The following is a 27,300-nucleotide window of genomic DNA, read 5'->3' as shown; positions in this document are numbered from 1 at the left end:
AATCGAACCCACAACCCTGGCGTTGCAAACGCCATGCTCTATCAACTGAGCTACATCCCTGCCGGCCATTCCCTCCCCTACCCTGGACGACGCTGGGCCAATTGTGCGCCGCCCATGAGTCTCCCGGTCGCAACAGTGTGTGAAAACCTTGTGAAGACTTACAGAAAACGTTTGACCTGTGTCATTGCCAACAAAGGGTATATAACAAAGTATTGAGAAACTTTTGTTATTGACCAAATACTTATTTTCCACCATAATTTGCAAATAAATTCATAAAAAATCCTACAATGTGATTTTCTGGATTTTTTTTCTCATTTGTGTACCTATGATGAAAATTACAGGCCTCTCTCATCTTTTTAAGTGGGAGAACTTGCACAATTGGTGGCTGACTAAATACTTTTTTCCCCCACTGTATATATATATATATATATATATATATATATATATATATATATAGCTATTTAAAAATATATATCTATTCAAATATCTTGCATATCTTATTTTCCATCATTATCAATTAATATGCATAATAATGTTGGCAGTTCATGCGTAGGATTTTAATCTATAACCCGGATTGCCATTGTATTACATTACATTTTTTACAAGCAATTATTATCTTACCAAACAATTATTGTGGTTCATCCTATATTCTCCCTAGCATCCTTACCCCCTTGCAACAGATGTTGGATAAACACACACGCACATACTCAACCCCTTTCCTCCACAATGAACCATAAAATCAGATGCTCAACGGTTGTTACATCCCAGAGCCCAACTCAAGAAAGGACCTGATTTACGAATGCATATACGAATGCATATACAGTTACAGCTGTTTGAGAAAGCATGCAAGATTGAGAAAAAATTTACAACAATGTGAGATTTGATTAATCTATTTAATCTATGTCAAGTCCTAGGTGATGGAGATCAGATCCACCCTCTTCCCTGAGACACAAACACTCTGGTCCCCCGTTGTAACCATTTTTCCCAAGCATCTCCGTGCAGTCAGACCTTTGATTATTTTGTGCCACAATGATAAGCCCCCTCTCTGATTGTCCGAGTGTGACCCCCTCCCCATGGGTTACTGCAGCCAGTGTTGCCAGCACTGCCACTACCTGGGTGGGCGTACCCCACCGGAATCCCCACCGGTTATGTACAAGGTCGTCAAGGTTCTCATTAGCAGCTTTGAGAATTTCCTTGTATATTATGCTCTCCCATCAGGGGGCTCTGGCTTTGTAGGACCAACCCTGCCAGGCAGGCTCAGAATCTTGAGGGGGCAGTGCTGCTCAAGTAGGTCTCTGACCGCATTTATTTTTCTGTTTTGGCTGCATATAGGCAACTCACAGCAGGTCCATAAAACAGATGGGGACTTCTCTTTGGTGTATGGGTCGCTCAGGTGGGTGTCTAGGATATAGGGTTGGGGATCGTTCCATAATGATAGGACAATCCAAAAATATATTAGATGTATACTATATTTTAAAATGTATATCCTTCATCTGCACAAAATTGAAAGCTCTCTCCCAACCCCTGCTCACAGACACACGTTGGTTGTGGGATATGCAACCATTTCCTCTTACTCACTTAACGCCACACTTATTCAAACACAAAAATTGCACACCACACCTTCCATCCACACATACTGTGCCTTCTATGTCTTCTGTTTGCTATGTTTTTATCTCCACTATGTTGATTGAGTACTTGTGTTCTAATTTAGTTGTATTTGAAGATGTATTCTTTTGCTTGTTATCTTTTCTTGTAATACCGTCTTATCCCTTTATAAAATACTATAAATGTGTTTTATTATTACAATCCCTACCATGGCTATTGGGTGTTCTATTATTCGACTCCTCTATTAGAACTTTCAGAATAGCCATGGAGTAGTCTTTGTGTCGTGGAACATTTGGTTGTCAATATACAGTTTATCGACAACAAGAGCAACACACATTCATGCCTATTTTCGTGCCAGCAAGTCTTTTACCTTTTAACCGTTACTTTATCCTTAAAAAAAAGCAAATTTGGCAACGATTGGATGCTCATATCTCTGTCCTCTTTGTCCGAAACGGTGTACACGTTCGAGTTGGATTTTGTCGACAGCCTCGAGTGGAATTTGAAGCGCTGTAAGAAAGAAGTCCTTCACAAGTTTTTCTGTAATCTCTCCCTATTTTTCCTGGATACCCATAAGTACTAGATTTTCTCTCATCAATCTAGTTTGTATGTCTAGTAAGGCTTCTCTCAGAAAGTTGTTCTCCTTTTTAAGTTCCTTAACGACCGTTTCCATCCTAGTGACTGCCCCTTTTAGTTTTTTTGTATCGCTCTCCATTATCGCAGCTTTTCCGTCACTCATTTCAAGACTCGCCTTCAACTCTTTTACATATTTACTCACCAACTCTAGTATGCCCAGTTTCTCATTTATCGACTTCAACAGGTCGCTTTCCACACTTACCAGTTCCAGTGGTGAAAAGCATAAATAATCTGTATCAGTCGACGAGTCGCGTTTTCTCTTGGAGATCGATTCTCCTCGTTTATCTTCCGTCATGTTCGGGTGTTGCGTGTTGTTGGAATATTTGTCGATACATTTCTCTAGCCTTATAATTTATTTTGTGTTATTATCCAGATTGAATGTTATTACCCTCGAATATATGAAATGTTAATATTTAGTCTAACTTACTGATATTGAATATTATGTTTTTATCTTGAGGTGATTTGTACCGCTGTGTATTCAATACGCCATCTTGTATACCTCTGGTTGTAGAATTTTTACTCAACTTTATTTTTGATGTAATGACAATATGGTTGTTGTCATATAGTCTACCCCAGAGGTTGTTGGTGGCACCTTAATTGGGGAGGACAGGCTCGTAGTAATGGCTGGAGCGGACTCAGTGGAACGGTATCAAATACAAACAAATGGCTTGATGCCATTCCATTTGCTCCATTCCAGCCATTATTATGAGCCGTCCACCCCCAGCAGCCTCCACTGGTCTTCCCATATTGGACGCAAAGTCAATATATTCCTTGCAAAAGTGACTGAGCGCTACTGATTCTAATTCCATGCGCGCATCTGTTTATGTCGCTGGTGTAGCAGGTAAAGTTACCACGCTGACATCCTGTTCAGTTTGCACATGTGTAATCCTGGTGTAGCTCCTCTGTAATTGTCAGCAAATTGAGTGACTGACGTAATAAGAGAAATCTGCTGGTGCACAACCACATTTCTAAATTGCACCTGGTGTATTCTACTATTCTTACTCTCAATAGTAAGTTGTGACCCCGACAGTCCCCCCCACCCCCCCGCGGCCGGGAGCCCCAAGCGACCGCTTATGTCGCTTATGGCTGGAGCCGGCCCTGATTGCACTATACACAACCTGAAAATTCATGGTATGACACACAAAATGACCATTTGTTCAAATTTGACATCCTCATTTAACAATGCTTACATTCCTATAAAGCCCTTGAAGCATATCAAGTAATTTATGTAATATTGTTGAGATTAGTAAAATTCTAATATGGCATTCCCTCTTTTAACTTCTCAACCGCCTGGTAGAGCTCTGTAATTTCATAAATAAACATCAAGTTGGAAAAAAAACAATTTGAAGTTCTTATTTGAGTTGTAAGTAATAGGGTTTTAAGGTGAAATAATTGTTCAACATGTTTTTCAAGAAGAGACAGTTAAAAGGGTTAACTGTACAACGCTGAGGAAAACACTGAACAACATGCATTCTTACATTATGACATTGGCAAATTTACATTGATGTTTTTGATGTATTTTGAGGTTACCGAGAACCGTGAAACTTTTACCACACTGCACACAACTAAATGGCTTTTGTCCACTGTGAAATCGCTCATGTCTTTGGCAGTTGTCCTGCCTTGCAAACATCTTGCCACAGAGTCTGCAACTGAAAGGTCTCTCACCCGTGTGGACACTCTGATGTGACTTAAGTCTGGTTTTCTGCGTAAAACTTTTCCCACACTCAAGACATCTGTATGGTTTGACTCCCGCATGAGAGTGCTGGTGTGCTTCAAGTTGACAATGGCGGTGGAAGCTCTTTCCACACAATGAGCATATGAACATTTTCTGGTTTGGTACAGCTCTCCAAACATTTACCATCCTTTTTGTTTTCAATCTGTTCTTATTAAGAATATGCTCATTGTTGTGCGAGTTTGACTCAGATGTGTTCTCAGTTGCTCTCATGAGCCCTTGTGAAGAAGGTCCTGGCTGCTGCAGTCTGGGCTGTAAAATCAAGCCCTCCATCACTAAAGGGTGCAGAGTATCTCTGTACTGCCCCTGCTCAGCTTGAAAGGACTCAGACATGGCATCGCCATTATAAAGAGGATGCCACTCGGGCTCCACTTTCACTGGGACAGTGCTGAAAATGTCATTAAGCGGTTTCTCTGCAGTAGACAAAGAGTTGCAGGAAGCAGGATGGGATGGGATGGGAGCGGGATATTGATCTGCCTGAGAGGAAAACATCTGTAAGCATCTCTCTGTAGTGTAAGACCCATCTGGGTGAGTGGAATCATTCCCACTTAGTCCTTGTGTAACAGAGAACCACAGCTGACTATCTCTCTCATCCATTCTAAAGTCCAAACTGCCTGTGATTCCTGGGTCTTGTATGGTTCCCTGGGCTACATGTTTTTCCACCTGCTCTGCTTTCACCAGAAACTCCAGTCCACCCCTCGCCTCCTCAAGGTGTCCTGAGCTCTGCAGCTCATTGAACTTCTCTGGGTCCTCTACAGGAGTGGCTTGGGATTTCTGGTCCTCTTCATTACCTGGAAGTAGAGTAGATGGTTTATGTAATTGTTAGAAATGTGTCAAATAAGCGATAAAACAAAACCTTGAACAGGGCAAGTAACCTGACTTGATAGCAGGGCCGTAACTACATATGAGGACACTGAGGTCTGGACTTTGGTAATTTTTTCTAATTTGAAAAATAATAAAAGTACACTGCTCAAAAAAATAAAGGGAACACTAAAATAACACATCCTAGATCTGAATGAATGAAATAATCTTATTAAATACTTTTTTCTTTACATAGTTGAATGTGCTGACAACAAAATCACACAAAAATTATCAATGGAAATCAAATGTATCAACCCATGGAGGTCTGGATTTGGAGTCACCCTCAAAATTAAAGTGGAAAACCACACTACAGGCTGATCCAACTTTGATGTAATGTCCTTAAAACAAGTCAAAATGAGGCTCAGTAGTGTGTGTGGCCTCCACGTGCCTGTATGACCTCCCTACAACGCCTGGGCATGCTCCTGATGAGGTGGCGGATGGTCTCCTGAGGGATCTCCTCCCAGACCTGGACTAAAGCATCCGCCAACTCCTGGACAGTCTGTGGTACAACGTGGCATTGGTGGATGGAGCGAGACATGATGTCCCAGATGTGCTCAATTGGATTCAGGTCTGGGGAACGGGCGGGCCAGTCCATAGCATCAATGCCTTCCTCTTGCAGGAACTGCTGACACACTCCAGCCACATGAGGTCTAGCATTGTCTTGCATTAGGAGGAACCCAGGGCCAACCGCACCAGCATATGGTCTCACAAGGGGTCTGAGGATCTCATCTCGGTACCTAATGGCAGTCAGGCTACCTCTGGCGAGCACATGGAGGGCTGTGCGGCCCCCCAAAGAAATGCCACCCAACACCATGACTGACCCACCGCCAAACCGGTCATGCTGGAGGATGTTGCAGGCAGCAGAACGTTCTCCACGGCGTCTCCAGACTCTGTCACGTCTGTCACATGCTCAGTGTGAACCTGCTTTCATCTGTGAAGAGCACAGGGCGCCAGTGGCGAATTTGCCACTCTTGGTGTTCTCTGGCAAATGCCAACGTCCTGCACGGTGTTGGGCTGTAAGCACAACCCCCCACCTGTGGACGTCGGGCCCTCATACCACCCTCATGGAGTCTGTTTCTGACCGTTTGAGCAGACACATGCACATTTGTGGCCTGCTGGAGGTCATTTTGCAGGGCTCTGGCAGTGCTCCTTCTGCTCCTCCTTGCACAAAGGCGGAGGTAGCAGTCCTGCTGCTGGGTTGTTGCCCTCCTTCGGCCTCCTCCACGTCTCCTGATGTACTGGCCTGTCTCCTGGTAGCGCCTCCATGCTCTGGACACTACGCTGACAGACACAGCAAACCTTCTTGCCACAGCTCGCATTGATGTGCCATCCTGGATGTGCTGCACTACCTGAGCCACTTGTGTGGGTTGTAGACTCCGTCTCATGCTACCACTAGATTGAAAGCACCGCCAGCATTCAAAAGTGACCAAAACATCAGCCAGGACGCATCGGAACTGAGAAGTGGTCTGTGGTCACCACCTGCAAAACCAGTCCTTTATTGCGGGTGTCTTGCTAATTGCCTATAATTTCCACCTGTTGTCTATTCCATTTGCACAACAGCATGTGAAATGTATTGTCAATCAGTGTTGCTTCCTAAGTGGACAGTTTGATTTCACAGAAGTGTGATTGACTTGGAGTTACATTGTGTTGTTTAAGTGTTCCCTTTATTTTTTTGAGCAGTGTATATATTTTGTACACAACAAAGAAAATCAATTACGGGTCAACATCTAAATATTGCTCCCAGCGTTGATCAAAGCTCAGAGCGCTTATATTCTTGATCTGATTGGGTTCTAATCGCGCCAGCCTCTTTGCAAACGAGTGGAATCATGAACAGTGGTTTGTTTATGTTCGCCTGCATCTCCCGGATTTGCCTTCCGGTTTTGCCTTTTTAGCAGCAACCACTCTCTCAAATGGCTAACCCCGCCCTCTCGCAGCACAGGCCCGAAGGCCTGAGACGTAAAACGAACCAGCCCAGCTCAGAGTCGGCTCAAGTAGGTAACTAGAGATGCTGCTGACAGTGTGTTTGCGAGATACCGGACAAAAGGCAATTTTAAAACCGTCCCGCGACTCCTGCCATGTCTACAGACATTCCCCAAACAAACAAAAACCGACTATCAGAGAACGAGTGCACAACTGGTAAATAGTCACTTATAGATATGTCAGTCAGTCAGGTGGCTAGCTGCCGGCAGAGACTTCTATTGCAGTAATGTTGAAGGGCTCTGGCTAGTATTACTTAGCCAGCTAGAAGGATGAAGTAAGAAGCTACTGTTAAACGGAGCCTACCTCAGCAGGAGCAAAAAATAGCCTACTAAGTTCTCATAATAACTTTGCTTTATAGAGAGTAGGCTACTGAGACAGACAGTGATGAGGCGCTCAGTGGTGAGGCAGAGGCAGGCTGCAATGTATACAGGAGGAAGCAGAGGACATAGAGAGAGGAAGCAAGCAGAGAGGTTAGTACAGTGGATTTTTTTCCATATAGGCCTACATTAAAATGCAATTGAAATGCAAACAATACGGTTCTAAAACGTTTATATCAGTGGTTTTTAGTCTTATCTCGATCGCCCACTGGGGTTTATTACCCACCTTTTTCTTACCACTACATCACTGATATTAATACAGAATAGTAAGTAATATTCTAATAATTAATGTGAATGTGATACAATCATCTGTGTGCTCCATTGATGTCTGTTTGTGTGGCACTTGACTGTTAGTCGTTCCGGATAAAAGTGTCTTCTAAATGGCATATATTAGCAGGGGTGAAAGTAAGGCGGTACGGTGTCCCGGTAAAAATATTGTGGGGGTACGCCTTACCAGTAAAACATTAGCCAATCACAATAATTAAAACAAATGATGACTGGTTGTGTTTATGCCACAATAAAATGTAATACATTAAAAAAGTTAAATGACAAATCTTTATGACTAGGCCCACAGAGATCCTATTGAATTAATAGGGATTCTATATGTAATTCTATGATTACACCCATTAAACATTTTGGAGGTCCTGCACCGGAAGAAATTAATTATCCTTTCACTCCTGTATATTAGTAATGCCTAGGACTACAAATGCGAAAGCTATGTAATTTGGGAAAAGAGATATCCAAGTAAATAATTGATGACTTTATGCAATTCATCATTACAACTGACTGAACAGTACCTAATGCTACGTGTTCGTGTGAATCCGTTTTCATATTTCCCCCCTTTTAAGGGTATAACATTACAATTGTATAGCTAATATGCTGTGTTTGTAGATGACTGAGGTGAATAAACCTACAGCAGCAGAGGTGATAATGACTTGGGTCATTTTTACTTATTTTTGCTGTTCTCCAAATAGCATTTTAATTGGGGGCGCGTACCTTCCGGACCTCACTACACCTCAAATCCTGATTACACTAATGAGGTACATTGTCCTAGGTATAAAAGGCTAAGTTAATCGTTAGAACCATAGGTATATGGTACGATAGGATCATATGGGTCTAACGATGAATTTAGCTTTAAGATGCTTTTGGGAAACCGGGCCCTGCTTGACAGCACTAAACTAAGGGTGAGCGCTCACCTTTTTGTGAGGTCCCACTTCCAAGCGGAATTCCCTCAGCATGTTGCCTCTCATTGGTCCCTCGTTCTGCTGCTTCCCTTTGAGCTTTCCTCAGTTCTCTTTCCATCAGCTGTAAACTATTTTGAAGGCCTTCTATCTCATTTTCTTTCCGACACATTTCCAGCCGAAGCACGACAGTACCCTCATCTACAAATTTGGTTATTTCTGCAACAGCTGCCTTTGCTAGCACATCCATGATTGCGCCTATTTGTGTACTAAAAGAAACAGTGTTAGACATTGCTCATCAAATAAAATCACCGTTGTTACACAGAAACAAATATGCAGTGCTAGTGCCTCTGTAAAATGTTTATAACAGAATCGTTTCTACTATTGCAAAGCTTCTCGAAGATCTCAAGCAGCATTCGTTTGTGAAATAAATAAATAAACTTTATCCGGAAAGATAGATAACGGAAATGACGACAGAAAGTACCATAAACTTTCTAATAAATGCCCTTATATGGGGATATTTATTTGAAATCCGTCATAAACGCCTAGCTACCTGGTTTTAATGTCTGCTAGCTACTAGTAAAATTATTTTTGAAAACACAAATAAGACGACCACTTTTCTTTGCAGAATAAGTTTATTCACAAAAACAAATAAAAAACTGAAAATGCATTGTTTTATGGAATTTATACAAATAATGACACATTGTCCTTAAAAACATCTCCAGACAATCAGTAAGCAATCATTAACTCATAAGAAGTTATTATATTTGCTTTCTCACCATTTGCTTGCTCACCCTTAACAATACCCATGGTGGTTATGCATGAGATGTGATAACTGAGATTTCCATACTTGGTGTATATTGACAACTCTTTGCAGATTGATTAAAACCAAGCAGTTAAAATGGTAAGTTACATTAATAGGTTAAAAGCAAAAATGGTAAGTTACATTAATAGGTTAAAAGCAGCAACAAAAAGGGGGACATTTACAGAGGGGGAGAGAGAGAGATAAAGTGTGGCGGATCAGTTGCCCTGAATCTAAGTGGGACGGTTCTAGGCCCAGGCTGAATTATACAGGGAGTATATATATATATATATATATTTTTTTTTTATGTAATGTACTTATATATTGTATATAAATGATCAGTTGTATACTAACCGTCCAGACAGAGTCGATGACTACAACATTTACTGGTGTCTTTGTCCACCTCTTTCTCTTTATTGTACTTCATATCCTCACTCTTTCTGTTTCTCCCTCTCACTGCCCTCTTTCTCTCTCCCTCTCTTGATTCCCATGGCAACAGCTTCATCAAAACACATACTTATTGGACTGTTCTTCATCATGTCTCTCATTCCCCCCTCATACACATCTCTCCTCCTCTCCCCTCCCCACTGTGCCTGCCACTCCCTTTTGCCTCTGTCCTCTTCTTCCCCTTTCTCATTCCACCCTTGTTCTGTCTCGCAGACTTTGCCATGCTCTGGCTTCCCTTCCAACTTTCTCTCTTTATCTTGCTGTCCCAAAGCCCTGTGTACCTTTCCCTTCCCCCTGTCTCTGTCTGCCTCTCTCCTCTCCCTTTGCTGCTGTTGTCTGAGGTTCAGTGCAGTTATTTGGCATTGATGTGGCTTGGGTGGTACCATTGGCACTGATCTTGCTTGATACACTTTAGGGGGTGTTTGTTGTTTAGACCTGACCAGCACTCTCCCCACCCCCTTTTCAAAACCCACTTTACTACCTCTCCCTTCCTTCTGTCCCTCATTCAGTTCTTTGCTGTTTATCTGGACCTCTTTCAGTTCTTCTTCTCTTTCCTCTATTATTGTTGGTGTCTGTAGTTGCTCTTTTGTCTCTCCATTCTCCCTCTCTTCGTTCTCCTTATCTGGCCCTGTTGATTCACGTTCTTCTGTCTCCTGTTGGACCACAAGTATACTATCTCCTTCTTCGTCCCTGATTACACCTCCCACTTCCATCTCTTTATCTCCCTCCTCATCTCCCTCTCCCACAACATCCTTTATCAGATCTATATCTCTTTTTCTTCTCTCTAAAACATGCTGTGCCTCTAGGTGCTGTTTCTGCTTCTCATTATCAATCAACATATTTTCCATCCCCTCTTCAGCTGCCTCTTCCTCAGTCTCTCCCATGGTATCCACTCCTTCCTCCTCTCGCTTCGTCTCTTCTTTTGCACTCATCTCTTCACTTGCCTTACTCTCTCCTTCCTTTATCTCTTTCATTGTCTCTTTCTGCTGTACTCTAATCCTCTCCCCCTCTTTGGTTTCTATCACCTCCTCCTTAACTTTACTTTCCTCAGTCTCCCCTTCCCTACCCTTCCTCTCTCCACTTTCCATCATGTCATCCCTGGCTACTATGCTCATCATCTCTTCATAAATGACCTCTTCCTGCTCTATGTCCTCTTCTTCTACTTCCCCTTCCTCACCTGCTATCCTTTCCTCTTCTTCAATCATTCCTCTTTGTTCCTTCGCCTCCACTTCAACGTCCTCCCCCTCTGTTTCTTCCATCTCCTTTAATACATCTCTCTCCTCTCCTTTGTCCATATCTTCCTCTCTCTCAGTTCTTGTTACCTCTCCTTCTTGTTTGTTAAATTCTCCCCCATTTCTATCTTCTCTTTCCTCCATCTCTTCCTCTACCTTCTTCTCCTCTCCATCTTCCTTCTTTCCCTCTCTCTCCCTCTCAGTGCTATTTTTAGGCTGCTCCATTGCGCCCCCTGCTGAAACTTCCTCTGATCGCTCATTGATTATGTTCTTTGGCTCTTCAGCACAGGAAACTATATGACAGGCAGTGAGTAAATGCTCTTGTGAATCTGCTTTCTCGGCTTCGTTCACAGTGTCGCCATTGTAACCCTCTGAATTCATACCTTCTTCACCACAGTGACTCTTCAGGTCCTCCTCCTCGTCTCTGAGCTGCAGGTGAACTCTAGTGTCCTCTCCCTCTTTGTCTGCAGTGGTCTGCAGTGAGGCCTCCTCACAGTCAGTTGATGAGTATGCTGAAGCGAGGCCCCTCTCAATGTCACCTGGTGTTTCCTCTTCCTCCATCATGCTGGTTTCAACCGAGTGACAACTTTCTTGTATCTCAGTGCTGTAAGGTGAAGAGTAAGACACATCAGATCTATGATGACAGGTAACATTTATCATGTACCTTTATTTTGATATACTGTTCTTGACTTTGATTCACTTCATAACCCACCTCTGCTTACCTTTCTGTGCATGTATTCGTCAGGGTGTCTGCCTGGTCGTTCTCCTGGTTGTCTGGATCCTGTCCTGCATCCTCCTCCTCCACCAGTTCCATCGCTTCCAGTCTATTCTCTTCTTCAGCCTTGCTATGTCTCAAGACCTCTTCTGGTGGGTCACAGCAATCAGGGGAATCAATGTCCAAGTGCACAGGAGGCATTCTGGCCTCAGAACTCTGTGACAGGTCCATAGGAATTGGTCTGTCATCAGAAGCACTGTCCAATTGTTGTGCGGGCTTAGCAGGGAGGGACAAACCCTTCTCCACATCAGTCTGAGGCCCACTCCATGTCAGTCTGTTGAACACCAAACTAGACGGTAGACTTTTACAGAACATGTCATCATCGTCCCCCTCATCTTCTCTGTCATAATCATCATCTTCGTCGTCATCATCCTCTTCTTCAGAGGAAGAGGACAGAGCAGGCAGGAAGGGCCTGGGCATGTAAGGCAGACTCATTGACTTGTTGGCTCGCCCATATTGATCAAAGCTTAGAGGTCTGTGTGTGGGTGTCTGTGTCTGCCTCAGTGTATGTGTCTCTGTTTGGCAGCCTGTCTGTATTTGTATCTGTGTGTCTACAGGTGGCTGTGTGACAGAGTCTGGTCTGTCATGTGAGAGTCCAGGGGATCTCTGCTCCACCTCGTCCTCATACTCATCTTCCCCATGATGAGGCTCCACTGAGAACGCCTGGAACATCTGGGAGGAAAGAGGATGGAGAAGAGAGGTTAGGATCATGACTAAATGATTAAACACACACGTGCACGTGCACGCGCACACACACACACACACACACACACACACACACACACACACACACACACACACACACACACACACACACACACACACACACACACACACACACACACACACACACACACACACACACACACACACACACACACACACACACACACACACACACACACACACACACACACACCTTGGTGGAGGCACTGCTGTCCATGAGGTCCAGGAATCCAAAAGTATCCTGAAAGTCTAGTGGACAGTCCTGGACTTGTGCATTGTCCTCCACCATTGTCGGCGGGTACGGCACATCTGTGGCAACTGCCTCATTTCTGACACCTGACATATCTGGGGCATCCAGGGCAGTCTGCACAGAGCCTTTGATTTCTGACAATTATATGTAGATGTTACAGCTTAACACAAAAGTCCTATCCAACTTATATTGTTAAATCACCAATTGTCAATAATTCAATTTCCACAAAAGTGTGGAAAACTCAACCCAAACAGGATCAATAATCCTACTACAATCATGGCTTTACTTCCCTTATTGGACAATTGTATTATGATCGTTAAAATACATGAATGATCAGACATACCCATGTGTTCTCCTTCTTCATCCTCCTCTTCCTCATCATTTTCAGGCTTTACTGCATCCTCTCCTACACCCTCACCCCGACTCTCTTCACCCCTCTCCTCTGACAGCTTAGAGACACAGTCCCCATTCGCTTCCTCCTCTTTTCCTCTTTCTTCTTTTCCTTCAACTTTATCATCCTCCTCTTCATCTCTTCTCTTGACTCTGTCAGTCTCGTCCTCCCCCACAACTTCCACTCGGATGTGCCTTTCCCCCTCCCTTCCCTTTTGTCTCCCACCCTCCCTTCCCTTCTGTCTCCCACCCTCCCTTCCCTTCTGTCTCCCACCCTCCCTTCCCTTCTGTCTCTCACCCTCCCCACCCTCTCCCTTATCTCCACTCTCCTCTCCTCCTCTATGGTTGCCCCTGTCTGCTCCACCACCCTGCAGCACCCCAAAGGCCAGGCCTGATGTGATGTGAAGGGGGACGGTGACTGAGAAAGGTCCGGAGATGTGTATCCCTGCCCGCCGGTCCGCTTTGCTGGAGAGTCCTGGGGATCTGGATGGGGGTTGCAGAGCCTCAGTCCTGTTGCCCCCACCACAGTGACTGTCCAGTCGACTGTATGTGCCCTTTGTTCCCCCGCTCCCGCTCACTACACTCACACTAGCCCCCTGACCCCTCCGGAAGGTCACAGCATATCCGCTGCCCACATCCCTACCACTACTGGATGCCCCTCCATCCACACCACCTTGGGGACAGGGAGAGGGCTGAGCCAGGGGGGACATGACAGTGGAAGGGGGTCGTTGACTGGAACCTGTAAGGTATGGTAAACAGTCACATTAGTCTACAGATGAAACTGTCATAAGTGTAAGCCTATAGTACTACTGAACACAGAAATGTAAGTATGCCTTAGCTTTAACAGCATACATTCATTTCATCCATGGATTACTCTACAAACATATTAACCTAAATCTATACATTAAACAAGGAATCAATAAAGAGTGGGTAAACAAGGAAGGAGGAGTACCTTCATGCTGATAGGGCATTGAGCTCAAGGAATCCATGCTCTTGGCTGGCCTTAAGACAGTTTTCTCTTTTTCTACAGAGAAATGGAGAGATGATTGTAAAACTCAAATTAATCATTATTACCATTGCAAAGCTAAGCATTGTATTGAAAGATAATAACATCAGTGTGGCACTGATTCTTATGGGAGAGGATGCATACCTTTGGTTGAGTTCTTGTTCCTTCGTCTCGGGTCATGGAGTCTGCCTCCTAAATTGAAGATGGACTTCCACTTCCTGCCCTTGAGAGATCCCTTCCTCCTGTAGAGAATATTACTCCTGTTACTCGGGCCAGGACTTTTTCTTCACCACGTGACCCGTCCATGGAAGAAGAACTATACCCCCTAGTACTAGCTTACCTATTACCATTGCGACCATTAAACCTCTACCTATCTCAACCATTGTACTGCTACTCACTGCTACTAAATTGTCATAAATTGGCCATGTTTTGATTCTTTGGTTAATTTGCTTACTTGTCTGTGCCGTCTATGATGGCGTGATAGGAGCGCATGGCCGGGGGGCCGTCCCCTGGGCTGATGTTGCCTAACTGGAATGGAATGCTCCGGAAGAAAGGTTCCTCTGGATTGTGTATAGAGGGAGTTGGGAACAACTTACAACGCTCCGGAGCACTACCTTTATAAGGAGGTGAAGAAGAAAGGGAGGAGATATGAGAGAATATGAGTGAGTGTATATTCTCTATGACACAGACAGACAGACACAGAGAGAGAGAGAGAGAGAGAGAGAGACAGAGAGAGAGAGAGAGAGACAGAGAGAGAGAGAGAGAGAGAGAGAGGTTTAGAGTTAGATAAACTTAGATTTTTTGGCAGGGACATATACAGGATGCTACCCTCCACAACATAACCTTCATTACAAACCAAAACTCCAAACCTACAACCTGATTTTGGACGGAATTACCTGGAATTACCTGGAAGGCTTTCTACTACCAAGGATTACTATTCCCAAGCTATACAGCAAATGCAACCTGGAACTGAGTGAGTAATGTTTAGTCTGAAGCTATTTTTTACTTTCAAAAACCAAAAGAAAAATACATTACAATGATATATTTTACTTTATAAGGACTGAATGCTAAGGCTACCAAGCTTGCTAGTACAAAGAGATACAACTTCAATTAGCACTGACGTGTGAAGTGAGATGTGTCAAAGGCCTTGAGCCCAACAATGGCAGGAGAGTCGCACAGTCTACCCCAACCAAATGGAGAGGCCTTAGATGCACCCTCCCGCTGTTCAGAGGTAATTAAAATACAGTACCCTCTGTATGTAAAGAATGATAAGACACGAAAAGAGTACAAAATGAAGCTCCTTATGGGAAATCAGGAGCCACTTTTTGTTGACTTTTATAAAAATGGGAACATAAGCAACCTTATCTTCCACACAGACCATCCCCTGGCATGGCACAGTGCTGTACTAGCACACTACCCCTCTGTTAAGAGGGGGGGTGTTAGCGATGGGTGGAAACTCAGGATACTAGACAACGAGGACTCTGAGTCAGCTAATATAAATCTCTATAAATCTGGAACAGTATTGGTACAGGGCAACCCCAAACAGTTCCAGCTGGACTTTCACCTAATCAAAGAAATAACTCAGCAGGAGAAGCTCTCCCTTGAGACCGATACCCCCACCCCGAGCGGGTCAGACCAGACCTCTTCATTAAATAACCCCACAGACGAGCAACCCCAAGTGGAAAGTCAACTTCCCAGCACAGAGTACTACTCCCTCATTGAAATGATGGATAAATTCACCCAGCTGGAGGTAAGGCAGGTGGAGCTGGAACAGCAAGTGATTACACTCCAGTCAGCACAGACCCAGACAGCATTTCAGCACAACAACACCTCCTTAACTAGACCTGGAGAGCTGGAGGTGGAGAGAGACATATCTGCACTCTGGACTGTGGTGAGACAACATCAGCAGGAGAAGAACAGAGCACTAGAGGAGAGGATCAGAGTGCTGGTAGGTTACAGAGAGTTGGTAGTCCCATCCACCAAACTACCAGGTGTGAAACAGGGAAGGGACTCAGGGGGTATGCTAATTTGGTATAGAGCAGACCTAACTCACTCTATTAAATTAATCAAAACAGGAACATTTTACATTTGGTCAGAAATTCAAAAGGAAATGATCTCAACAGAGAAAAATGTCCTCCTGTGTGCTACCTATATCCCCCCACTAGAATCCCCATACTTTAATGAAGACAGCTTCTCCATCCTGGAGGGGGAAATCAATCATTTCTAGACCCAGGAACATGTACTAGTCTGTGGCGACCTAAATGCCAGAACTGGACAAGAACCTGATACCCTCAGCACACAGGGGGACAAACACCTACCTGGAGGTGACAGCATTCCCTCCCCCGTATGCCCCCCTAGGCACAACTACGACAACATAACCAACAAAAACGGGTCACAACTCTTGCAGCCCTGTCGCACGCTGGGTATGTACACTACCGGTCAAAGGTTTTAGAACACCTACTCATTCAAGGGTTATTCTTTATTTTTGCATTGTAGAATAATAGTGAAGACATCAAAACTATGAAATAACACATATGGAATCATGTAGTAACCAAAAAAGTGTTAAACAAATGAGTGAGGGAAAAAAGTATTTGATCCCCTGCTGATTTTGTACGTTTGCCCACTGACAAAGAAATGATCAGTCTATAATTTTAATGGTAGGTTTATTTGAACAGTGAGAGACAGAATAACAACAAAAAAATCCAGAAAAACGCATGTCAATAATGTTATCAATTGATTTGCATTTTAATAAGGGAAATAAGTATTTGACCCCCTCTCAATCAGAAAGATTTCTGGCTCCCAGGTGTCTTTTATACAGGTAACGAGCTGAGACTAGGAGCACACTCTTAAAGGGAGTGCTCTAATCTCATCTTGTTACCTGTATAAAGGACACCTGTCCACAGAAGCAATCAATCAATCAGATTCCAAACTCTCCACCATGGCCAAGACCAAAGAGCTCTCCAAGGATGTCAGGGACAAGATTGTAGACCTACACAAGGCTGGAATGGGCTACAAGACCATCGCCAAGCAGCTTGGTGAGAAGGTGACAACAGTTGGTGCGATTATTCGCAAATGGAAGAAACACAAAATAACTGTCAATCTCCCTCGACCTGGGGCTCCATGCAAGATCTCACCTCGTAGAGTTGCAATGATCATGAGAACGGTGAGGAATCAGCCCAGAACTACACGGGAGGATCTTGTCAATGATTTCAAGGCAGCTGGGACCTTAGTCACCAAGAAAACAATTGGTAACACACTACGCCGTGAAGGACTGAAATCCTGCAGCGCCCGCAAGGTCCCCCTGCTCAAGAAAGCACATATACATCCTGTCTGAAGTTTGCCAATGAACATCTGAATGATTCATTGGAGAACTGTGTGAAAGTGTTGTGGTCAGATGAGACCAAATTGGAGCTCTTTGGCATCAACTCAACTCGCCGTGTTTGGAGGAGGAGGAATGCTGCCTATGACCCCAAGAACACCATCCCCACCGTCAAACATGGAGGTGGAAACATTATGCTTTGGGAGTGTTTTTCTGCTAAGGAGATAGGACAACTTCACCACATCAAAGGGACGATTGACGGGGCCATGTACCGGCAAATCTTGGGTGAGAACCTCCTTCCCTCAGCCAGGCCATTGAAAATGGGTCGTGGATGGGTATTCCAGCATGACAATGACCCAAAACACACGGCCAAGGCAACAAAGGAAGAAGCACATTAAGGTCCTGGAGTGGCCTAGCCAGTCTCCAGACCTTAATCCCATTGAAAATCTGTGGAGGGAGCTGAAGGTTCGAGTTGCCAAACGTCAGCCTCGAAACCTTAATGACTTGGAGAAGATCTGCAAAGAGGACTGGAACAAAATCCCTCCTGAGATGTGTGCAAACCTGGTGGCCAACTACAAGAAACGTCTGACCTCTGTGAGTACTAAGTCATGTTTTGCAGAGGGGTCAAATACTTATTTCCCTCATTAAAATGCAAAAATCAATTTATAACATTTTTGACATGCGTTTTTCTGGATTTTTTTGTTGTTATTCTGTCTCTCGCTGTTCAAATAAACCTACCATTAAAATTATAGACTGATCATGTCTTTGTCAGTGGGCAAACGTACAAAATCAGCAGGGGATCAAATAATTTTTTCCCTCACTGTAAAAATATATTGTATATTTGAGGTTCTTCAAATAGCCCCCCTTTGTCTTGATGACAGCTTTGCACTCTCTTGGCATTCTCTCAACCAGCTTCACATGGAATGCTTTTCCAACAGTCTTGAAGGAGTTCCCACATATGCTGAGCAATTGTTGGCTGCTTTTCCTTCACTCTGCGGTCCGACTCATCCCAAACCATCTCAATTTGGTTGAGGTCGGGTGATTGTGGAGACAAGGTCATCTGACGCAGGACCCCATCACTCTCCTTCTTGGTAAAATAGCCCTTACACAGCCTGGAGGTGTGTTGGGTCATTGTCCTGTTGAAAAACAAATGATAGTCCCACTAAGCCCAAACCAGATGGGATGGCATATCTCTGCAGAATGCTGTGGTAGCCATGCTGGTTAAGTGTGCCTTGAATTCTAAATAAATCACAGACAGTGTCACCAGCAAAGCACTCCCACACCATAACACCTCCTCCTCCATGCTTTACGGTTGGAAATACACATGCGGAGATCATCCGTTCACTCACAAAGACATGGCAGTTGGAACCAAAAATCTCCAATTTGGACTCCAGACCACTGGTCTAATGTCCATTGCTTGTGTTTCTTGGCCCAAGCAAGTCTCTTCTTCTTATTGGTATCCTTTAGTAGTGGTTTCTTTGAAGCAATTCAACCATGAAGGCCTGATTCACACAGTCTCCTCTGAACAGTTGATGTTGAGATGTGTCTGTTACTTGAACTCTGTGAAGCATTTATTTGGGCTGCAATTTCTGAGGTTGGTAACTCCAATAAACTTATCCTCTGCAGCAGAGGCAACTCTGGGTCTTCCATTCCTGTGGCGGTCCTCATGAGAGCCAGTTTCATCATAGTGCTTGAGGTTTTTTGCGACTGTGCTTGAAAAACTTTCAAAGTTCTTGACATTTTCCGGATTGACTGACCTTCTTGTCTTAAAGTAATGATGGACTGTTGTTTCTCTTTGCTTATTTGAGCTGTTCTTGCCATAATATGGACTTGGTATTTTACCAAATAGGAATATCTTCTGTATACCCCCCCATACCTTGTCACAACACAACTGATTGGCTCAAATGCATTAATAAGGAAAGAAATTCCACAAATTAACTTTTGAGAATGCACACATGTTAATTGAAATGCATTCCAGGTGACTACCTCAAGAAGCTGGTTGAGAGAATGCCAAGAGTGTGCAAAGCTGTCATCAAGGCAAAAGGGGGCTATTTGAAGAATCTCAAATATAAAATATATTTTGATTTGTTTAACACTTTTTTGGTTACTACATGATTCCGTATGTGAATAATATTAAGAAATGCTATAGATGGAAGGAAAGTAGTGTCGAAACCTACCAAAAAACTATTAGGCAACAACAAATTCAATCCCTTTTAGACAACTTCCTGGACAAAACGTTCCACTGTAATAGTGAAGGTGTAAACTTGGCAGTAGAAAACCTAAACAGTATATTTGACCTCTCAGCTTCCCTATCAAATCTAAAAATCTCTAACAGAAAACCTAAGAAAAGTAACAACAGTGACAAATGGTTTGATGAAGAATGCAAAAACCTAAGAAAGAAATTGAGAAACCTATCCAACCAAAAACATAGAGACCCAGAAAACCTGAGCCTACGCCTTCACTATGGTGAATCACTAAAACAATACAGAAATACACTACGGAAAAAGAAGGAACAGCATGTCAGAAATCAGCTTAATGTAATTGAAGAATCCATAGACTCTAACCACTTCTGGGAAAATTGGAAAACACTAAACAAACAACAACACGAAGAACTATCTATCCAAAACTGAGATGTGTGGGTAAACCACTTCTCCAATCTTTTTGGCCCTATAACAAAGAACAAACATCAAAAAAATATACATGATCAAATGCAAATCTTAGAATCAACTATTAACGACTACCAGAACCCACTGGATTCTCCAATTACATTGAATGAACTACAGGACGAAATACAAACCCTCCAACCCAAAAAGGCCTGTGGTGTTGATGGTATCCTCAATGAAATGATAAAATATACAGACCACAAATTCCAATTGGCTATAGTTAAACTCTTTAACATCATCCTTAGCTCTGGCATCTTCCCCAATATTTGGAACCAAGGACTGATCACCCCAATCCACAAAAGTGGAGACAAATTTGACCCCAATAACTACCGTGGGATATGCGTCAACAGCAACCTTGGGAAAATCCTCTGTATTATCATTAACAGCAGACTACTTCATTTCCTCAGTGAAAACAATGTACTGAGCAAATGTCAAATTGGCTTTTTACCAAATTACCGTACGACAGACCACGTATTCCCCTGCACACCCTAATTGACAAACAAACAAACAAACCAAAACAAAGGCAAAGTCTTCTCATGCTTTGTTGATTTCAAAAACGCTTGACTCAATTTGGCATGAGGGTCTGCTATACAAATTGATGGAAAGTGGGGTTGGGGGAAAAACACAACATTATAAAATCCATGTACACAAACAACAAGTGTGCGGTTAATATTGGCAAGTCTGCAGCATCCGGCCTCACCCTACTAGAATCTGAAGTCAAATGTCTACTGTTTGCTGATGATCTGGTGCTTCTGTCACCAACCAAGGAGGGCCTACAGCAACACCTAGATATATTTTATTATTATTATATATTTTAGTCATTTAGCAGACGCTCTTATCCAGAGCGACTTACAGGAGCAATTAGGGTTAAGTGCCTTGCTCAAGGGCACATCAACAGATTTTTCACCTAGTCAGCACGGGGATTAGAACCAGCGACCTTTCGGTTACTGGCACAACGCTCTTAACCACTAAGCTACCTGCCGCAGATTCTGCACAGATTCTGTCAGACCTGGGCCCTGACAGTAAATCTCAGTAAGACAAAAATAATGGTGTTCCAAAAAAGGTCCAGTTGCCAGGACCACAAATACAAATTCCATCTAGACACCGTTGCCCTAGAGCACACAAAAAACGATACATACATTGGCCTAAACATCAGCTCCACAGGTAACTTCCACAAGGCAAGAAGGGCCTTCTATGCCATCAAAAGGAACATAAAATTTGACATACCAATTAGGATCTGGCTAAAAATACTTGAATCAGTTATAGAACCCATTGCCCTTTTATGGTTGTGAGGTCTGGGTCCTCTCACCAACCAAGAATTCCCAAAATGGGACAAACACCAAATTGAGACACTGCATGCAGAATTCTGCAAAAATATCCTCAGTGTACAATGAAAAACACCAAATAATACATGCAGGGCAGAATTAGGCCTATACCCGCTAATTATCAAAATCCAGAAAAGAGCCGTTAAATTCTATAACCACTTAAAAGGAAGCGATTCCCAAACCTTCCATAACAAAGCCATCACCTACAGAGAGATCAACTTGGAGAAGAGTCCCCTAAGTAAGCTGGTCCTGGGGCTCTGTTCACAAACACAAACAGACCCCACAGAGCCCCAGGACAACAACAACAACACAATTAGACCCAACCAAATCATGAGAAAACAAAAAGAGAATTACTTGACACATTGGAAATAATTAACAAAAAAACAGAGCAAACTAGAATGCTATTTGGCCCTAAACAGAGAGTACACAGTGGCAGAATACCTGACCACTGTGACTGACCCAAACTTAACGAAAGCATTGACTATGTACAGACTCAGTGAGCATAGCCTTGCTATTGAGAAAGGCCACCGTAGGCAGACCTGGCTCTCAAGAGAAGACAGGCTATGTGCACACTGCCCACAAAATGAGGTGGAAACTTCCAAACCTCCTGCCAAATGTATGACCATATTAGAGACACATATTTCCCTCAGATTACAGAGATCCACAAAGAATTTGAAAACAAACCCAATTTTGATAAACTCCCTTATCTACTGGGTGAAAAACCACAGTGTGCCATAACAGCAGCAAGATTTGTGACCTGTTGCCACAAGAAAAGGGCAACCAGCGAAGAACAAACACCATTGTAAATACAACCCATATTTATTTATTTTCCCATTTGTACTTTAACTATTTGCACATTGTTACAACACTGTATATATACATAATATGACATTTGAAATGTCTTTATAATTTTGGAACTTCTAAGTCTAATGTTTACTGTTAATTTCACTTTTGTTTACTATCTACTTCACTTGCTTTGGCAATGTTAACATATGTTTCCCATGCCAATAAAGGCCTTAAATTGAATTGGGAGAGAGCGAGAGAGCGAGAGAGCGAGAGAGCGAGAGAGAGAGAGAGAGAGAGAGAGAGAGAGAGAGAGAGAGAGAGAGAGAGAGAGAGAGAGAGAGAGAGAGAGAGAGAGAGAGAGAGAGAGATGTACCTGAATCTGGAAACAGCTGGGGCACGTGGGTGAGGATGAATTCCACTACGATGGACTGCACCCTCACCTCCATGAAGGCTGCAGTACCGTTAAACCCTGACGCCTCAATGTCTTTTGACCTGCAAACAACCTCAGAGGATTAAACAACATTCAGCAATGCAAACACACTGTTTAAACTATCTCTATCTAGTTCATGTATTTCTCTCTCATGTAGATACACACACACCTGAGAAGGTTTGGAGCCCAAACAATGGCGAGGTTCCGGGCATGCATGTTGGTGTGTGAGGAATAAGAAGCCATTTTGACAAGGTGACGCATCAGAAACTCTAGAGTTCTGAGAAACCAGGGAGAAGGAGAAGGGGCAGAAAGAGAGGGAGGTGGTTTAATACTATAGTTAGTTTGAAAACATTTGAAACTATTGAAGAAAAACTACACATGGCAAAATGTACAGTCCCTCTAGTTACAAACAGATGGTTCCAGCCATGTAATATAAGTCAAAAGTTTGGACACATCTACTCATTCCAGGGTTTTTCTTTATTTTTTACTATTTTCTACATTGTAGAAGAATAATGAAGACATCAAAACTATGAAATAACACATATGGAATCATGTAGTAACCAGAAAAGTGTTAAACAAATCAAAATATATTTTCTATTTGAGATTCTTCAAAGTAGCCACCTTGATTGCCTTGATGACAATTTTGCACACTCTTGGCATTCTCTCAACCAGCTTCATGAGGTAGTCACTTGGAATATATTTCAATTAACAAGTGTGCCTTGATAAAAGTTAATTTGTGGAATTTCTTTCCTTCTTAATGCATTTGAGCCAATCAGTTGTGTTGTGACAGGGTAGGGTTGGTATACAGAAGATAGCACTATTTGGTAAAAGTCCATATTATGGCAAGAACAGCTCAAATAAACAAAGAGAAACAACAGTCCATCATTACTTTAAGACATTAAGGTCAGTCAATACAGAACATTTGAACTTTGAAAGTTTATTCTAGTGCAGTCGCAAAGACCATCAAGCGCTATGATGAAACTGGCTCTCATGAGGACCGCCACAGGAAAGGAAGACCCAGAGTTACCTCTGCTGCAGAGGATAAGTTTATTGGAGTTACCAGCCTCACAAATTGCAGCCCAAATGAATGAAGTAACAGACACATCTCAACATCAACTGTTCAGAGGGGACTGTGTGAATCAGGCCTTCATGGTCGAATTGCTGCAAAGAAACCACAAAATATGAGATTTTTGGTTCCAACCGCCGTGTCTTTGTGAGATGTAGAGTAGGTCAACGGATGACCTCCACATGTGTTGTTCCCCCGTGAAGCATGGAGGAGGAGGTGTGATGGTGTGGGGATGCTTTGCTGGTGACACTGTCTGTGATTTATTTAGAATTCAAGGCACACTTAACCAGCATGGCTACCACAGCATTCTGCAGCGATACGCCATCCCATCTGGTTTGCGCTTAGTGGGACTATCATTTGTTTTTCAACAGGACAATGACCCAACACACCTCCAGGCTGTGTAAGGGCTATTTGACCAAGAAGGAGAGTGATGGAGTGCTGTATCAGATGACCTGGCCTCCACAATCACCCGACCTCAACCCAATTGAGATGGTTTGGGATGAGTTGGACCGCAGAGTGAAGGAAAAGCAGCCAACAAGTGCTGAGCATATGTGGGAAGGGAAGGGAACTCCTTCAAGACTGTTGGAAAAGCATTCCAGGTGAAGCTGGTTAAGAGAATGCCAAGAGTGTGCAAAGCTGTCATCAAGGCAAAGGGTGGCTACTTTGAAGCATCTAAAATATATTTAGATTTGAACACTTTTTTGGTTACTACATGATTCCATATGTGTTATTTCATAGTTTTGATGTCTTCACTATTATTCTACAATGTAGAAAATAGTAAAAATAAAGAAAAACCCTTGAATGAGTAGGTGTGTCCAAAACTTGTATGTATGTAACAGTTTTGCTTCCGTCCCTCTCCTTGCCCCAACTTGGGCTCAAACCAGGGACCCTCTGAACACATTAACAAATGCTTCCAACGAAAACCAAAACCGTGGCTCTTGCAGAGCAAGGGAAACAAGTACATCAAGGTCTCAGAGCAAGTGACGTCACTGATTGAAATGCTACTAGCGTGCACCGCTAACTAGCCATTTCACACTGGTTACACATAGCAAACATTTACTCTTTCTCTATATAAGATGAATAGGTGGAGGTTTACCTGTAATGGGGAGCAGGTAACTCCTTCAGCACATCCTTGATCTTCACTAGCCTCTCCTCCTCCAGCTGAATTGCCACAGCTTCCTAGGGGGAAAGTGGTGTGTGAGGTTGATACATAAAGCCATATGCCATCTTAAAGATGTGTTCTAAAAGGTTTTGTATAATGTCAGCCAGTAGTTTTTGAAAGTAGCGCTCAGAAGCCAAACACGGGTCCCCAATTTTGTTTTACAATTGTGTACAACGTCATCCATTTCGTATGATATGTTACATCCTGCAAAAATGTTTAATAAAAATAAGAACTTTTTCCCCTCCTGCAATTCGAATTATACAAATTCCAATTCATATTGTACGAATTTGTAAGCGCTTAAGATCCCGTTCAATCTCTTTAACGCTGGGTCCTGTTCAGTGGGTATGAAATAGGAGAAAACATTTTGACATTTTGAACATACCTGAACATGTCCAATAGAAAAACTCCTTGTTTTCTGTGTCAGAAATGCTCTCTTTTTCGCTCCTACTGAATACAACCCTGGTGTCCATGTATCTGAATTACGATCAAGTAATGTACTAAGACAGGTACTCACAGCATATTTGTCATAGAGCTGGTATGTGAGGAGCGGATTAGGCAACTCTCTGAAGTAGGCCTTGCAGAGAGAGCTGACACAGTGAATGTCCTGCAGGTACACATCCTTATTGAGATCTGGGGTCCCCTCACTGTCAAACTCACCCCTGTTTGGAGACAAACACATTACATTTCACTGCTGTACTTGACCACACACAAACGCACAGACTCATGCAAGCGCGTGGGAGCGTCCATACACACGAGACACAAACACACACACACTTACCTTAGTTTCTGTGCGTTGGATGACACCCCAGATAGCCTGTAGATCCCATCTACAACCCCATGCTCCTCAATGAATTCACTGCAGCTTCGCAGCACCTGGGGAACTGAGAGGTTGACAAGATGATAATACTACAGAACTGACAGGGATAAACAACAGGATGCTAATATTTAACGTATTCAGATATAACATATTCTAACAGACTGAGGGAACTTGGGACTTACTCTCCTGACAGGTTGTAGCCAGGTGGTCCAACAGGTCACAGCCAAACACTTTCTCATTGTTCCCTCCTTTTCTCCGGAGTCTCCGCATCTCTTATTTTCTCCTGCCTCAACCTCTCACATCCAGCCCTGTTGTCAACTATGTGTGTATATGTGTGTCTAATATATGTATTTTCTGTATGAATTGGTCAATGGTAACGTGACCATGAGGATTTCATATACATTTACAATGTGCTGTTCATATTATACGCTGTGTTGTTTTCTTCATTGGATTTTATTGTGCTTTTTTGTTTAACTCCGTGAAGTGTATTACTTTACTGTGCTATGCTGAGCTGTGTTTTAATCCATTCTGCTGGGTCATGCTGTCTTTTGTTGTGTTTGTGGCACTCTGTAAAGTAAAAAACCAGCAAAATCATCCTCTCAATATGCGTACACCAACACAACACTTAATGTGATCATTTAAAATCAAACTGTGCATCGCTCACAATCTACAGCATACATCACTCTTCACTTTCCCCAAATATATTTCTTCACAAAATACACAGGCCACACCCTTAGCCCCAATACTCCCAGTCGCCCTCTCAGTGCTGTGATCTGGGGACACTTAAAATTCAATCAAGTCTAGTCTTCCTATGTTGATGGACACCCTGACACCCCAAACCACGACTCTGGCTGTTCTCTTTGACCAATAGAGGCCCTCTTCTCCTGGCCACTCGTGTCCCTCTCACTGCAGAGGAAGTCAATTTAACTGTACAATGTGACTGTAGGCCTGTCGTAGAACATGAAGCCTCTGAGCCTGACCCCACCTCTCCATCCCCCTGACCCCTACCATCCCACCTTTAACACACTGTCACTGTTCCTCTTCTCCACTTTCGGGGTGACTTAGAGGTAAACACAATAATAAGAAAGAGTAAGAGAGTTAAGACTGTTCCTACCTTCACTCTGCACAGGCACAACCAAGCAGCAGCAAGCGATGACACAAGAAACCACTAAACTTCCCCTGTTGACTTCCTGAGTCTCTCCTTTTCTCTAACATTCTCTTTCTGTATATCTCCACCATTATCTCCGCCTCTGTTGACTGGCAAATCAATGAACCAGTAAATCATTCAAACTACCAATCATGTCAATCAATTTCTCTTATCTATTTAGATATCTACAGTATCTAATGATCTTCGATTCAGATTACCAGTTTTATACAGTACCGGTGTAGTGTTAGATTAGACAATGTACACAGATGTGAAGCTGTATGAACATGTATAGCCAATTATACTTAAACAAATATTTGATTGCCTAGTTTTGAGTTGACATATAACTTAAAGCTGCAATATGTAACTTTTTGGGCGACGCGACCAAACTCACATAGAAATGCGAGTTATAGATATGACATTCTCATTGAAAGCAAGTCTAAGAAGCGGTAGATCTGTTCTATGTGCGCTATTTTTTTTTCTTCCCATGCTGAAGTTTCATTTTTGCTTCTTTTACTTTCGGTTTTGTACACCAGCTTCAAACAGCTGAAAATACAATATTTTTGGTTATGGAAAATATATTTCACAGCG

The 27,300-nt window shown here is 43.0% G+C and overlaps 2 protein-coding genes across 2 annotated transcripts; both read right to left on the bottom strand.

The window, feature by feature from the left end:
- Positions 1-3,321: 3,321 nt before the first annotated feature.
- LOC121581097 (zinc finger protein 263-like) lies at positions 3,322-8,813 on the bottom strand. Its single transcript, XM_041896476.1, has 2 exons — positions 8,385-8,813; positions 3,322-4,761 (listed from the first exon to the last, which is right to left on the bottom strand). Exons 1-2 carry the CDS (start codon positions 8,659-8,661, stop codon positions 3,713-3,715), a joined length of 1,326 nt encoding a protein of 441 aa, XP_041752410.1. The 5' UTR covers positions 8,662-8,813; the 3' UTR covers positions 3,322-3,712.
- Positions 8,814-8,997: 184 nt separating this feature from the next.
- Positions 8,998-26,575, bottom strand: LOC121581099. The gene is made up of 14 exons (XM_045224857.1): positions 25,748-26,575; positions 25,527-25,629; positions 25,263-25,407; positions 24,683-24,765; positions 22,690-22,797; positions 22,464-22,582; positions 14,452-14,611; positions 14,142-14,239; positions 13,944-14,015; positions 13,317-13,730; positions 12,945-13,271; positions 12,545-12,735; positions 11,573-12,297; positions 8,998-11,454 (listed from the first exon to the last, which is right to left on the bottom strand). The coding sequence occupies exons 1-14, from the start codon at positions 25,833-25,835 to the stop codon at positions 9,603-9,605; spliced, it is 4,485 nt and encodes a 1,494-aa protein (XP_045080792.1). The 5' UTR covers positions 25,836-26,575; the 3' UTR covers positions 8,998-9,602.
- Positions 26,576-27,300: the final 725 nt, after the last annotated feature.

The sequence above is a fragment of the Coregonus clupeaformis genome, chromosome 14 (assembly GCF_020615455.1).
Source record: "Coregonus clupeaformis isolate EN_2021a chromosome 14, ASM2061545v1, whole genome shotgun sequence".
Lineage (NCBI taxonomy): Eukaryota > Metazoa > Chordata > Actinopteri > Salmoniformes > Salmonidae > Coregonus > Coregonus clupeaformis.
The sequence above is the reverse complement of the archived record's forward strand: the minus strand, read 5'-3'. Positions and strand labels throughout refer to the sequence as shown.